This window comes from Triticum dicoccoides, chromosome 2B, assembly GCF_002162155.2.
Source record: "Triticum dicoccoides isolate Atlit2015 ecotype Zavitan chromosome 2B, WEW_v2.0, whole genome shotgun sequence".
Taxonomy (NCBI): Eukaryota; Viridiplantae; Streptophyta; class Magnoliopsida; order Poales; family Poaceae; genus Triticum; species Triticum dicoccoides.
In genome coordinates, this window is record NC_041383.1 from 2,987,441 (window position 1) to 3,003,042 (window position 15,602).

The following is a 15,602-nucleotide window of genomic DNA, read 5'->3' on the forward strand; positions in this document are numbered from 1 at the left end:
GTTGGGTTGCTCTGCCCATGATCTAGGATGGAGGGGAGGAGCGCAGCCGTGGCTGAGGACAACGGGGAGGGTAACATGGTAGAGTTCGGGGACGACGAGAAATGAAAGAAAACTTGTCGGAATCTCGCCAAAATTCGACCAAAAGTTGCAGTCGGAGGTCGGAGGGGCTATGGGGTGTCGGCGGGCGTGGGTGGTGGTCACAAGAGGAAAGGAACACGACGGCGGTGGCGCCAGCGTAGATGCAGCCGAGTGAGAGATAGACCCATGAGAAAGGAATCTTTCATGGAGACTTGAATTGGGGCTGCTCAAATTTGAGTGGCGCCCCACACTTCTCAAAATTTTGAGTCAGACATTTCGAGGGTTTCGTTAGAGTGGGTTTAACTCCTCGAAGGAGAAACTTTTGAGGAATTAAAGTCTTTTAGGAGTTTGGTTAGAGATACCCTAAGAGCATCTACAACCGGACATCTCCAACCCAGCTGTTACGCCCGGGCGGGCCGCCCGGTCACTTCCCGGTCACGATTTTTTAACCCAAACAGGCCTCTCAAACGGCCCTCAAAATCCCGGGCTGACTTGCACCCCCCCATATCCATCCCAAATATGGGGCGGATATGGGGCGCCCGGGCGCGCCCGGGCACGCCCGCCTCGTCGGACCCGACAGCCCGACCCACACTAAATTGCACCAAATCCATCCCCCGAGCTGCCGGATCCATTTGCTCTCTCCTCTCTTCTTTCTCCTCCGCATCGTCCGGCTCGCAGCTCCACCGCGCCCGCTCCGTAGCCATTCCCAGGCTCTCCGCCGCCAGCTCCAGAAGAGTGCTCCCGCCCTCACCGCGGGGAACGTCGTTGTCGGCCCGGACGCCATCGTGGTACGTCCGGCAACTCTCCGGCTCCGCCTTGCGCTTGATGTGTTCAACACATTGATCGACCGGAATTATTGTGATTTTGTTAGGTAAATGATGGATTCTGATGCTTCATCGGCCAAGGAGTATGGAACGACGGAGCTTGACCAAATGATTCAAGATGAGTTCTTTGATTCGTCGGTTTCGGACGAAGAAGTGGACATCATCATGCTCATGAGCATGCAAGAGGAAATGTACCGGCAAGTGGAGCATATTCTCAATTTCAAGGGCTCAATCAAAGGGAGAAGAGTGATCAACCGGGACAGAGTATCCGAGCAAAGCTACTGCAGAAAGACTACTTTGCTCCCACACCTGCTTTCCCGGATGATCCATGGTTTCGTCGCCGCATGCTGAAACCATTGTTTTTGTACATTGTGATGGGAGCGAAGGCATACGACGACTACTTCAAGCTGAGAAGGGATTGCTACGGCCAACTCTCTTTCTCGCCCAAGCAGAAGTGCACGGCTGCTCTGAGGATGCTTGCACTTGGTACTGCTGCAGACGTTGTTGGTGAGATGGTCAGGATGGGGGAGAGCACGTGCACAATATAACCGTCGAGGATGAGGGTAATGGTATAGCCCAGACCCATGATTTCGAAGCACCCGGAGAACAAGTTGAAATCCCGGAAGATCAAGATACGACTCAGTTTATGAACTTTCTGCAAATGCATCAGAACCTGTGAGATCAGCAGGTGCACACACAGGTACTCAATGATCTTGTGGAGAACATGTGGATCCACAATTGCAACCAAGGAGGCAATGCTTGAGTTTCACACTTCAGATCATTTTTTTAAATGTTGTGTATGCTTGATACGAACAATAGCTATTTATGTGAGGCATTGTGTTGCATGATGGACGCGCATGTATTTGCATGGATTTGAGAGTCCGAATTTGAGATATGTGGATACCCGGAACGAAATATGAGGGCCTGTCCGAATGCGTCCGCGGGCGTTTGAAGAGCCGGATTTATCAACTCCAGTTGTAGATGCTCTAAGCGAGCAGTTACTATAGCGTGAGCAACCCTATCCTAACATGCATCAACATTTTTTGGGGTGCGTTAGCATTTTATAGGCAAACACACACCCCTAGCGAGTGCCGCTCTCCTATATGTGTCGGCCCATTCCTGGTTTTCCTGCCACCAGTTTTTGTTTCTTTTGTTTTTTTTGTGTTTTCATTTATTTTTCGGTTTTCTTTTTCTTTTTTCGTTTTCTCTTTTTATTTTCCTATTCTTAGTTTCATTTAATTTTTAAAAAATCTGGAAGATTCTTTGAAATGTGAGAACATTCATTTTGTGAAATTATTATTTTTAATTTATAAGAATTTACAAATACAGTACAGTTTTCAATTCTTTTGAAATTCTAGAACGTTTTTCAAACCAGTGAACATTTTTTAGAAATATTAAATTCATGAATATTTATGAAATTTGGAACTTTTTGAAACCCATGAACATGTTTTCAATTGAGCAATGTTTATTTAAATTCATGAATATTTTTGAACTCCAGATATTTTGTGAAGTCTGAGGAAATTTTCAAATTAATGAATACTTTTAAATTCTTGATTCTTTTTTAAATCAGATTTTATTAAAAAAATTGAAACAATGTCAAACTCCTGATTTTTTAAAAATTCAGAACATTTGCAAAATTTTGAAAATTTGTTAATCCTTTTTTAATTTGTCAATACCATTTCAAGTCCTGTGAACATTTCTCAGAGTACAGAAACTACTAATAAACCATCCGTGCCGCCACACCGGGCCGACCGAAAGTGCATGGGGGGCACACGTTTGCTAGCCTTCCGTCGGCTTATGCGGGGGACTAGGAGCTCTCTGTTTAATATGTGTAGAGCATACAATGTGATGTGCTGGGCTTTGGATTACCTGTTGTAATTATTGTGTCGAGGATACAACAGGGCACTGAGCTATATTGAGGTGACACAAGCCCAACTCAGAGGCCATGACGAGCCCATGTGGCTAACTCGGTAGTCCTGTTTCCTTCTCGTGCCGAGGACCTCCTATTGGACGCTATGATGCTATTTGAGTCAAAATGTTTCGCAAAAGCGCATAGCATCGCTTCCTGTGCCGACCCAACTAGAAACTACAACAACTGCTTATAAAACATTGTAGTAGCCCCCGCTGTAGCTAGACGAGCAGTGTGGTGACTAGTATTTTAGACGGTCTTTTTCAATTCACAGTTTTTTGAAATATAATTTTTTTTTAATAAGGCAAATAATTTGTGATAACACATTTTTTTTGAAATTTAAGATTTTTTTTAAAAATACAAACATTTTTCGAAATTCCAAACTATTTTTTGCAATTGGGATTTTTTTTTAAAACTCAAAACTTGATCGAAATATTCTAACTTTTTAAAATGCAACTTTTTTCAAAATACGCCAAGATTATTTGGAAATTAGAAATTATATTGACTTTGTGAACAAATTTTGAAAATGGAAAATTCTCGAACATGTTTTAAAACATGATATTTTTAGAATTTTTAAACAATTTTCAGAAGTTTTTTTTGAAAGATATTGGGAACGCGAACATGTTTCTAAAAGTGTCTTGTTAGTGGGGCATACCTACAACAAGAACTTAGTCAAGCCGAAAAGCCGGGACGATGCAAGTAGGCAACAACCTGGAGGCCTCCACATGGGACAAACCCATGAGAGATTTTGCCCCGCGTGTAATGCATGCGAGATGCGAAACAACTATATCTCGCTTATAGTGAATTCTATGGTTCATTCGCCTGAAGGTTTTTCAGTCTGTATTGCAATGGCCCGGCCCATATCTTCACCACGCTGGCTCACTCGAGGGATATTGCAGTACCCGTTTTTCTTCTAGTTTTCTTCCACTTTTCCTTTTTGTTTTTCATCGTTTTTATTTACTTTTTCAATTGTTTTTTTATTTCTTTTCTCGGTTCTCACTGGTTTTTTCTTTCTTTTCTATGATTTCTTTCGATTTCCTTTTTCTTTTCTCGGTTTTAACTGGTTTTGTCTTTCTTTATTTGTTTTCTTTGTTTCTCTGTTGTTTTTTATTTCTTATTTAGTTTTATTTTATTTTTCTTTTCTTCCTCGGTATTTACTGATTCATTCTTTTTCCTTGTTGTTCTTCAATTTTTCTGGTTTCATTTGTTGTTTCTCGGTTTTCATTGATTGTTTTCATTTCTTTGTCGGGTTTTCATCAGTTACTTCTTTCTGCAATACATGTCTACCTTTTTTTGCCACACGTTGATCATGTTATAAATACATGATCCACATTTCATCTTAAAACTCCCTCTGTCCCAAAATAACTGTCTCAACTATAGTACAACCTTAATTTGGGACAGAGGGAGTACATATTTGCCACACTTTTTGAATGCATGATCAATATTTTTTCAAATAGATGGTAAACAAATTTTTAGGGAAATCAAGTATTTTTGACACGCAATGTATATTTTTCGCATACATCAAGAACATTTTTTATACATCTTTAGCAGTTTTCAAATACATGAAACATTTTTTATGTACATCAATAATACGTTTTTGGACACATTGAATATACTTAAATACATTATTAATATTTTTTGTCAAATATGTGGCTAAATGTCTACTTTTTGGTATACATTGCATATTTTATGTACACTTCTGAAATACAGGGTTAACATTTTTATCATATATATATATTTCTTCCTACTATTGATACACACTTGGGATTTTTTGTACACGTCTGAAACATTATTTTAATACATTTCTTTCATTTTTCAAATACATGAATAACATTATTTTTTATAATATATGTTTTTGGTGTCTACATTTTCCGAAAAATGTTAAATTTCCTTATACATCTGGAATATTTTTTTACACACGTTTAACATTTTTTTAAATGCAGAATTAATATTTGTTTAAATACATGTTACAGTATCTACTTTTTGATACACGTTGTTCATTTGTCGTATACATTAGGATTTTTTATACATGTTCAACATTTTATAAAATACATGACAATTTTTTTTATTTCCATTTTTCATATACATTGTATTTTTATGTATACATCATATAAAACATTATTTTTATACATGTTTAACATTTTTCTATCAAAAAGATATAGAATGTGTATTGAATAAAGTCGACATCTAAAAGGGTATTCCATTCGTCCGAAATTACTGGTCGCTCATATGGATGGATCTAGTAACTTTTTTTGGACATTATAAATTTTTCATTTACATCTGAAATTATTCTGTACGCATTAAGCATTTTTTAAATACATGTTTTTGGCAGATAACTATTTTTATGTGTAGTTATTTCGTGGACATTATAATTTTTTCATATATATCTTATTTATGCAGATTTAACAAATTCAATACATGTGTTTGAGCATTTTCTCCAATATACGCTAAAATATGTTTCAAATACACGTTGAAGCATTTTATTGATGGTAGAAAAAAGTATAAAAAATCCTGAAATTTTTAATTAAAATAAGACCTGATATAAAATAATTAAACACAGTGAAAAAAACCAAAAAAGGAGCTGCTCCCGCCACGTGCGTGAACGCTCCCTTGCACGTGAGCGGAATCACGAGCGAGGCTCCCTTAGGTCTTGTACGATGTATGGTTCTTAGGGAAGGTGCTTAGAAACATAAACCCAATTTTCCTAATAAGCACTGGTGCTTTATAGTGGGTAGATGCATAAGTAAGCACTCCTCCTATAGAGATAAACGCTAGTGCTTTAGAAAGACTCGGTTTATTTTACCAAGCATCTCTCCGAAGCATTTTGTATTGTACGAGACTAGCACTGTGGTAAGGGATATATATTCACCCCATAGATGCCCAGCAATCACACACCCGAGCACCAGGTAGTGGGCTGGCCCCTTTGGTCTGCTATATTAATTCGGTCATAGGAGGCTAGGCCACCGGCTCAAAGTCTGAATTTTTTTGAAACCAGCTGAAAAATTGTTTTTGAATGAAAAAAAATGTTCTGTTATAAAAAATGTATAGGAACTTAAAAATATTCCAGAATTTTTAAAAAGTTACAAATTTCCATTCACAATATTTTTGGAGAATTAAGAAAATATTAACTTCATCTATTGTTTTGACACAAATTTTAAAACGTTCCCTGAATTGATAAAATATTTCAAGAAATTGAAAAATATCCAAGATATTAATAATACTGCCGGATTTCAAAAAAAATCTTGAATTTTAAAAATATTTTTGAACTGCAAGATGTTGATGAACTAATTTTTTTGGAAAAATCTCCCAGATTTCAAAGAATGTTTCCCCATTTAAGATGGGAGGAGGAAAACAGAAAATGAAGAGTATAAGAAAATATTCCCATATAGATCGCATATGCGCTCGGGAGGGTATGCGCCGCTATCCGGCGTCCCACGTACAAAATAAGAGACGGTCAACCTAAATGTTCAAAAAGTAACTTTGAGGCTGTAACTTAGTAACATGGTAACCAATTTTTTATGATGTGCCACTTAGTCTGCTATCTGGCCAGCTGCCTAGCAGCCGATGTCCAACTCCCCTTCCATACTCATGAATATGTAGTTTTCACTTCTGACACCCTGCCTTAACTACCCTACCAATGAGTTGTCCAACTTCATCTCTTGGCCCGGTGAACTACATAGTAGTCTGTGTACAACTCCCCCTTATTATTTTTCATTGCTGGCACCTGCCTGAACTGATGTACCACTTATATGTGCAAGTTTGTCTCCTAGCCCGACCAACTACCTAGCAGTTTATGTGTAACTCCCACTTCCCTATTCGCGGATGTGTACTTTTCACTCCTAGCACACTGCCTCAACTACCGTACCACTAAGATATGCAACTTATCTTCTGGCTCGACCAACTACCTAGTAGTCGATGTGCAACTCCCCCATCATTACTTGTGGATATGTAGTTTTCACTCTTGGCACCCTGCCTCAATTACTCTATCACTTAGATGTGCAACTTCGTCTCATGGCCCAACCAACTACTCCCTCCGTCCCAAAATAAGTGTCTCAACTTTATACTAACTTTAGTACAAATTTATACTAAGATTGAGACACTTATTTTGGGACGGAGGAAGTACCAAATAGTCGATGTGTAACTTTTCCCCTAATCCAGGGATGTGCAGTTTTCACTGCTAGCACCCCGTCTCAACTACCCTATCAGTGGATATGTAACTTCATTTGTTTCGACGACCAACTGCCTTGAGATCCGAGACCGAATAAAGCATATGCTAACCGCACGCAGATATCATCTTGTTAGTGCAATTCATAACAGAAAAAGGAGGAAAACTTACAAACAAGATGGCGCCTATCGTCTCTGTGGTTAGAGGGAATTCCAACGTGTCCTCCCGCTGCAGCCTGAGCAGCACGTTCAGCACATCCTCGTCGTCGCCAACGCCGGCAGCTCGCGCAGCCTTGCGTCCCTCAATGATGTCTGAAATTATGCGCTGCATGCGGCCATGGCACTTCTTCATGAGGCGCTCGCCGCTGCTGAGCCACCGGGCCAGCCGCGATGATGGGAAGAGGTCGACGAGGCAGAAGCCGCCCATCAGCGGCAACGCCTCGTCCAGCTCGCGGAGATACAACTCCTGCTGCGGGAATTTGCCGCCGAAAACCGCCCGCGACACGAGGTTGTTGCTGAGCGTCGCCATCTTCTCGCTGATGTTGAAGGTGGTGCCATTCAAGGCGGTCATGGAGCGGAGGAGGTTGGCCACCTCCTCGGCCCTGATGCCCTCCATCCGCTTTACCTGTTTGGAGCTCAGAAGCTCCACGATGCACACCTTGCGTATCTGGCGCCAGTGGCTGCCATATGGGGCGAAGGCGAAGCCCTTGCCACCGCAGCTGAAGATGTCCAAAATCACGCTGTTCGGCCGGCCCGCAAACGCGGGGTCGTTGGTCTTGAGCACCAGCGTCGCTGCCTCGGCGCTGGAGACTATCACGGTGGGTACCTCACCTAGCATGAGGTGCATCAGCGGTCCGTACCGACAAGACAGCTCCATCATCCTGCGGTGTGGGAGGGCGCTGGCGACGTGGTGGAGGCTGCCGATAATCGGGAGAGTCCATGGCCCCGGAGGGAGCTGCGGCTTCCCGGCCGGCTTGCTCTTGCCACCCGAGAGCTTGAGAAACCAACCGACCAGTAGCGTGCATAGGGCTATGAAACACAAGCTTAGCAACCCTTCCATGGAGTGGATAGCTTTGGGTGTGTGGCCTCATCTGCTGGTTTGCAAGGTTGACAGACATGATATGTATGTAGTCAGTGAGATACAGTTTGGTTGGAACGCTGGAGCTAGCTCCCGCACAGTGTGAAAGCAATCTACTATTTTGATAAATACGGGTAATGAATTTCTAAAATTTAATCACAGACAATCTACTAATTACTCGAATGAAGTAGGCTGACTTATTTGATGTTGATCAATTGCTTACAATATACTACTCCCTCCGTCCCAAATAAGTGTCTCAACTTTAGTACAACTTACAAAGTTATACTCCTTCCGTTTCAAAATATAGTGCTTCCTCTAATTCCGTGCTTCAACTTTGACCATAAATTTAACCAACGAGACCGACTGCGGCAGGAACAAAAGTTATACCAGTGAATTCGTATTCAAAAGAAGTTTTCAATTATATAATTTTTTCTCCCGCCGCGGTCGTCTCGTTGGTTAAATTTATGGTCAAAATTAGACCTCGAAAAGCGCGAAGGCACTATATTTTAAAATGAAGGGAATACTAAAGTCGAGACACTAGACACTTATTTTAGAACAGAACTTTAGTACAACCTATAAGGTTGTAGTAAAGTTAAAGATACTTATTTTGGGACGAAGAGAGTACTTGTTAGCTATTAAGTATTTCAACTGCCTTTGAAAAGAAGGCCTATACATTTTTGTCTGTCTCTCAAGTCCACCTTTGAAGAGAAAGCCTATAAATTATGTCAGAAGTCAAACTGTGCATAGTAATGTCATGTTCCTATGAAAGACCATTAGCAACTACAGTGCAATACTAAATAGATGTAATAGAAACATATCCCCTGTTTTATAATGTACTGCATATATATTTACTGAAAAGTCAAACTTTACAAACTTTGACCAAGTTTCTAGATAGAACTGTTTATAACTACAATATCAAATATATACAATATGAAAGTATGTCTTGTGATGTGTCTAATAATCTGTTCTTGGTATTCTAGAATTATATGATTTTCTCTACAAACTTAATCAAAGTTTGTAAAGTTTGATTTTTCAAAAAATCTATACGCACTACATTGTGGAATGGAGGAAGTGTATTTTTACTGTGTATCTAGTAATGTTAGTTTCATATCATATTTCTTAATAGTTTTTCTGACAGATTTGATCAAACTTTGCACCATTTAACTTCAGACAAGATTTATATATAGCCATATTTTACAGAGACAGAGGGCAACGAAATTCATAGCCATATTTTTTGAGAGACAGAGGGAGTAACTAGCAAGGTACGGGGACCCTTGCATTTGCAGGGTAGGTTTTATATATCGGAAAAGCTAAATGGTGAATCATCTGATTTACGCTTTAATCCAAACGACCTAGCCAAATTATCTCTGGCTTTCTTAATTGCCCTCCTAATTCGTTGCGTCTGCCCATTAAATTACCATCATGTCTCAGCCTCTAAGAGCATGGTTAATAGTATAGCCAACTGCGAGAGCGGCGATAGAGTGCCCGGGCTCGCCTGGTCCTGGTAGGTGTGCCAATAAGGCAGTGACACGTGCAGTCGTGCATGCATGTAATCAATAAGGACGTACAGAGGAAGGTGTGATGCGATCATTGAACAGGATCATATGGAGACACCGCCGTGAAAACGGCGGTAACTTCACGCCCAGCTTCTGTCTGCTCTGTTGGTACATGTCCGCCTCGAAACGGTACGTAACATGTCACAGAGTAACGTCGTTTTCCATGGGTTTCCCATACTGGATCTAGCCGGCGGCAACTCCATGGTACGCAGGGAACCCACTGAAACTCTGATCTGTACCCCCTCCGAGTCTAGTATGAACGATGCGGATGACTCAACACTGACAGTAGAAGCGGATTTAAACAGTACTTGCAAGGGGACGGCCCTGTCAGCGCCGAACTCAGAGCAGTCAACTGGCAAAGACGATCCTCAGGTGCCCGGCTGGACCAAGAGGTATATGTGTTCGACACTGCGTATGTAGTTCGTATATCCTGACTCATCCCTGAAAAAATGAAAGGCAACCCAACAAACACATGATTCTTCAGAAGTTGCATTCCGAAAATTGGAAAGGGCTTAGGGAGCACAGAGTTTTACAGTTAGAATTTCTTCATCTACCTTGAGAAGATGTCACATGTTATCTTAGGGAACCTGCGCTTCCATTTCTGCTCCTGCAACTTGAACACATAATGGGTCCAGTATATGAATCTCCTTGAGCATATCCCACATGTATGCAACCCATCCATGCTCAAGAATGACAGGAACAAAAAACTGCAATGATAAAACAATTGCATCAGGTGCGTGCGTGCGTGCGCTTCATGCCGTGATGTCATGATTGGCGTGTGCAAGTTGGAGTTGTACCGCTTTTATGTACAAAACTTTCTCCCCTGCAAGAGCATGTGTCTATTGAAAACAAATGCAAGATAGGGGCAAAAGAACATCTACTAACCGAGAAATCAGGTTAGAGCACTTCCCGCCACATGTACTTATTGACAGATTGTGCGCCCACATCAATCTGATGAAACCTCCTCAAAGCAAGTGCAGCTACCTCGTGATCAAGTCGATGCACCCTGAGCATCTGCTGGTGAACACATACAGCGTTCACCCTCAGAAACCTCGGGTGTGCGTGAACAAACCATACACTTTATAAGACAAAAAAACAGCCACAATTCAGATATTGGTGTCGCCAAAATAGAAAAATGTATCATGCACCCAGTGCCAGCTGCTTTGCTGTAACATCAACATGTAAAATGATTGAGACACTCCCTCTTAATAAATATGTTTTTTCAAAGCAGCATGAAACATGTTTCCCACACAAAAAAATGTGACCCTCTATGATTAGCCACTAGTTTCAATACCTGTCCATGTCAAAATCATTGCCTCCAAATATCCATGTGTGGAACTTATTCACCAATGGGATTGGTGGGGGCTGCGGGAGGCAACCACTTAACCATTGCCAGTGAAACTTGCTGACATGACATACCTCCTTTTAGGCAACTTAGCCTCCGTCTGCCCAAAATAAACAACATTTGGCTCTGGATCGCCATTGTCTTAGAAAGAACGGACGGTGTCGAGCACTGCTTGGGCATAAACTGTAATTCTGTCCAACATAATGTTTTTGTCCTTAATGGCTCGGTGCTCCTTCACAGGATTGTTATACACAGGGCCGCATCATCAAGATTTAATGTCTTCAAATATGAATCTGCATGAAAAAAGATTTTGTTAAACCGTTAGGCTGTCCTTGATTCGGTTCTGTGCTCTCATGCTAGAATGAACTTTTTTACAACATTCGGTCTCGTGTCTGAAAAAAAGGGAGGCCAACAAAAAGGACACATAAACACACCTCTCATGCCAGATTGAACAACACAAGGCCTCTTCCCTGCATTCTGGTTTCTACAATCCTTCATACAGCTACCACCTGCATCACACAAGATTGGCATCGTAAACTAGAAAAACTGTACACTTTCAGCTCACTATGACATCCACACATTTTACTATAAGGGATTTACATAGCAACAATACCTTCGTCATCAGACATAACAAGACGACCGGCCACCATGGACACAGTCCTCTGTTTTGCACCTTGCCCCGCTACATCACACACAAAAAAAACACGAAAACATGACAAGAAACACAAAATCAGAGCACAAAAAAAGGGATGCATGACTGAATACCTACATGACTAAAACCAATTTGTACTACCACTTACAAAAAAGGATGCATGACTGTCGCTTAATTGGATTAATTTGACAAATACGTCTTGCCTCCAACCACCTGACGATTTTGCTTTTGTTATTTTTTTAAAAGATGACCATCAAACTTAACCTTTAATTTCATGCATACTAAGCCAACAAACACACTTTCATTATGAATATTAGTTGCACAAACCAAGGGTACAACACACACTTAAACCTGGTCACTACAAAAGGTACGCCATCAGCAAACACCCACTCCAGCTGCATCTACATGATTTGATATACTTGACAGCTAAACTAGGATTCCCTTCATCGCAGCTAACACCTAAGCAAGCACACGCATGACCACATCAGCCACCACCAACACAAGGATTGCAACGCCAATGACGAGGTTCGCCACAGAGACTACCAAATTGATGGATGCAGCGTCAACACCAGCGGTCCCCTGGCGCCCAGCAGGAGGGAGCGCGGCGAGAATGTATCCTGCAACTGCACTGACTGAAGAATGAACTGCGTGCCCTCCGGCAAGCCATTCTGCTGCCCATGTGGTGCGTGCGGCAGCTGCATATCTTGAACTCCCAGTCCTTGTCCGCCTTGCTCCTCCGGTGGCTGGATTTGCGTCAATTGTGGTGCGGCAGGGCCAAGCGAAGCGAGATGGTCGGCGTAGCCTTGCTGTCACCGGTAGACATCGCATCCCCCGCGGGACGGCTGAATTTGACCGGCGAAAAAAGCTAAGAAATGAGATATTCAACGGATCCGACGAGAGCGATCCAGAAACTAGATGCTTACATTGTTATTGCGGGCAAGTCCTGATTGGTAGGGGCGCCGAATCACCACCTTTATTTGCATCTGCCATCTCCTCTCGCACTGCTGTACCTTGCTCCGGATTTGGGGATCTGTCGCATATGTCTTAGGGTTTGCTCTTCGATTTGGGGATCGATTGGTCCAGACTGGCCCCCCGTGGTAGCTGGTAGTGACGACCCCGTCTGGACCTCCGTTACACGTTTCTACGGGACATAACGTCGCCGCTGCTGCTTGGACGTCGGTCGCCCCGCGCCGTACAAACGTCATCTCTCATCGTCCACGTCTCGCATTAATTACCCGTCATCTACTATCCTAAAATACTGCACGCGCTTCATATCCCAGGCTGATGGACGCCCCGCGATATCGTGAGCAGGCGAGCCCGGGCACGCCAACGGATTTTCGAGCCAACTGCTGGCTATTTGATGTTGCCATGTCATATATAGTCACTACTTATAGTCACTCATACAATAAGGTTAGCTATAAGGTCGGCTATAAGAGTCTACCTTTTCACCTTCTCTCTATCACTTTCTTCATATTTATTGCATTTGCCTAGAATTACGCATATAACTAGGCTCTAGCATGAGAGCCCACTCCCATCATTTTTCTATATCTCTCTTCTTCATATAGGCAAAAGTGCCATATAAGCAGGCTATAAGCCTATTATGTACTTGCTCTAAGACTGTTAAACAGTGTGATTAATTTTTAAACAATGTGTGGGTGGTGAAATTAGAACTCACACCCTCACACGTGGTTAAACTTAATTAACTAACTAACTATCCTATCAATTGGATGTCTATGATGCTAACATTCTGTATACATGTTAACTGTGACCCGTATAGAGGTAACCTGACTAACTAAAAAAATGTTCAAACATATCTAATAGCTTGTGTGTAAATATCATTGTATTTTAGTATTTGCGGACTTACGTACAAACAACACGGTAACTTTGACCCAAGGGGAAAAGAGTTGTTGAAACAACCCCTGAAAACTTCTACGTAAATAGTGTGGTAGTATAACGCATCACAGACCTGGTAACGTATGTACAAAATAGCGTGGCAACTTTGACCGAGAGAAAGTTGTTGAAAAACATACCCCCATAATATTTTGTGTAATAGCTTGATAGTATATATGCATAGTAGAACTGAACACCATGGTAATTTTGCTGAGTGGAAAAATTTGTTGAAAAAAATAATCACGATAACTTATACGTATACTTAGATTGGTAATATGAGCACCGCAAACCTGATAACTTAGGTATAAGCACCACGGTAACTTTAATCCATTGAGAAAAGTTGTTAAAACATATACCGGTAATTTTTGTGTAAAATAGGATGGCATTATGCGCACCGCAGACAAAATAAGTTATGTACAAATGCCATGGTAACTTTGACATAGGGATAAAAAATTGCTAAAAAGATTCCTCTGACAACTTGTATGTAAATTGTATTGTAATTTATGCAGCATAAATATAGTAACTTACATACAAGCACCATGGTAAATTTTACCCTGGGAATAATATTGTGAAAAACATTCCCGGTAACACCTATGTGAATAACATGTTAATGTACACACATCAGAGCTGATAACTTACACACAAATACTGCGGTAACTTTGACTCAGAAGAAAAATGTTGTTGAAAAAATACCCTAGTAATTTTTGTGTAAATAACATGCTAATTTATGTTGGGATCTACGTAGGGTGCGTCGACTGCAAATTAAAATTTTCCTACACGCAGAACAGCCAAGAACATGCTACGGGAGATGGATCACAGATCATTACCACTAGACGCACAGTGCTAGTATGTGATCCCGGGCTCTAGTGATCTCAGATGAACAGTAAAATCCAAAAAATAGTAAAATATTTCAAAAAAATCTGAAATTTTTTGACAACAAACTTTGATGCTTTTTCTACATGCGTGCAAAATTTCATGACAAAATTACATTTGTGGAGGTGTGAAAAAAAACAAAATTGATGCTCCAAAAAAGTGTTTTTGGAAGCACTTTGGAACATCAATTTTGTTTTTTACCCACTCCTCCACAAATGTAATTTGGTCATGAAATTTTGCATGCATTTATAAAAAACTCAAAAGTTTGTTGTCAAAAAATTTCATATTTTTTGAATTTTTTTACTATTTTTTTCAGGTTTTACTGTTCATCCGGGATCACAGGAGCTCAGGATCACATCAGCACTTTCGGTGCAGCGGAAGAAGAGTTGGGGAAGCGTGTCCAGAGTCGTATCCTCCTCGCCTGATCTTCCATGTAGCCGATCGGATCCCACGAATAGGTTCGCCAGAGTGGCGCAGGTGGACCACCTCTAACGGTATCCGCGCGTGCAGGAGAAACACCGTGCGGCGGACTGCTAGGTCCGATCACACAGTCGGCGGCGGGTGGAGCTGGCTATTCGCAACACATGCAAAATCCTAGAGGCAGCGCCAAAGCGATCAACCAAATGAGTGTGCCGCACCTTCACTTTATATAGGCATCCGTCGCGAGCTCAACGCTTGGGCCTCGCACGGACCCTAAAGCCCAAAATCTGTTTGGTCAGGATCCGAGTCCGAGTAGTATCTGGCCTCATGGGTTCCTTCCCTTAAGCACGCGACCCCTTAGATTCAAGTTGGCTTGGTCGCAGGTCGGATCACCTCCGACCCGCTCGGTTGGTAGTGGCCTCTAGCAAGGCGTGCCGACCACCAAGTAGACAATGAAGCCGGTTGGCGAACCTGTACATCACACTTCCATTTCGTTTGCCAGACGATATATGTTGTCGGGCTCAAGACGAGTCTGTCATCCTTGTGCTGGCCCGACCTCATTCTCGTTCTAGTGATGCCGGCCACAAACCGGATTATCTCATAATTCTTGTCGCATGGCCATGCTTATCGTGGTCGGATCACACGAGGAGCCTAGAGTATATCTCTCCTGATTAGAGGGGCAAATCCCATCTTGCTCGACCATGCCTCACAGCATGGGTCTGGACAAGCCTGAAACCTACCTTTGTAACTACCCAGTCACGGAGTAGCGTTTGGTTGACCCAAAGCAAGTCTGTCACCATCCCGAGTATATGC

At 41.9% G+C, this 15,602-nt stretch overlaps 1 protein-coding gene and 1 long non-coding RNA gene across 2 annotated transcripts in view; both read right to left on the reverse strand.

The window, feature by feature from the left end:
- LOC119361659 (cytochrome P450 71D11-like) overlaps window positions 1–8,053 on the reverse strand; it is a 14,801-nt gene extending 6,748 nt beyond the window's left edge. Inside the window, exon 1 of the mRNA XM_037626793.1 lies at window positions 7,148–8,053. Coding sequence (XP_037482690.1) covers window positions 7,148–8,035 — 888 coding nt within the window. The 5' untranslated portion in view covers window positions 8,036–8,053. The remainder of the gene's footprint in view (window positions 1–7,147) is intronic.
- Window positions 8,054–11,223: 3,170 nt separating this feature from the next.
- Window positions 11,224–12,492, reverse strand: LOC119361661. Its single transcript, XR_005172926.1, has 4 exons — window positions 12,150–12,492; window positions 11,568–11,636; window positions 11,389–11,463; window positions 11,224–11,247 (listed from the first exon to the last, which is right to left on the reverse strand). It is a non-coding gene; the product is annotated as an uncharacterized LOC119361661 (long non-coding RNA).
- Between the last annotated feature and the right edge of the window lie 3,110 nt (window positions 12,493–15,602).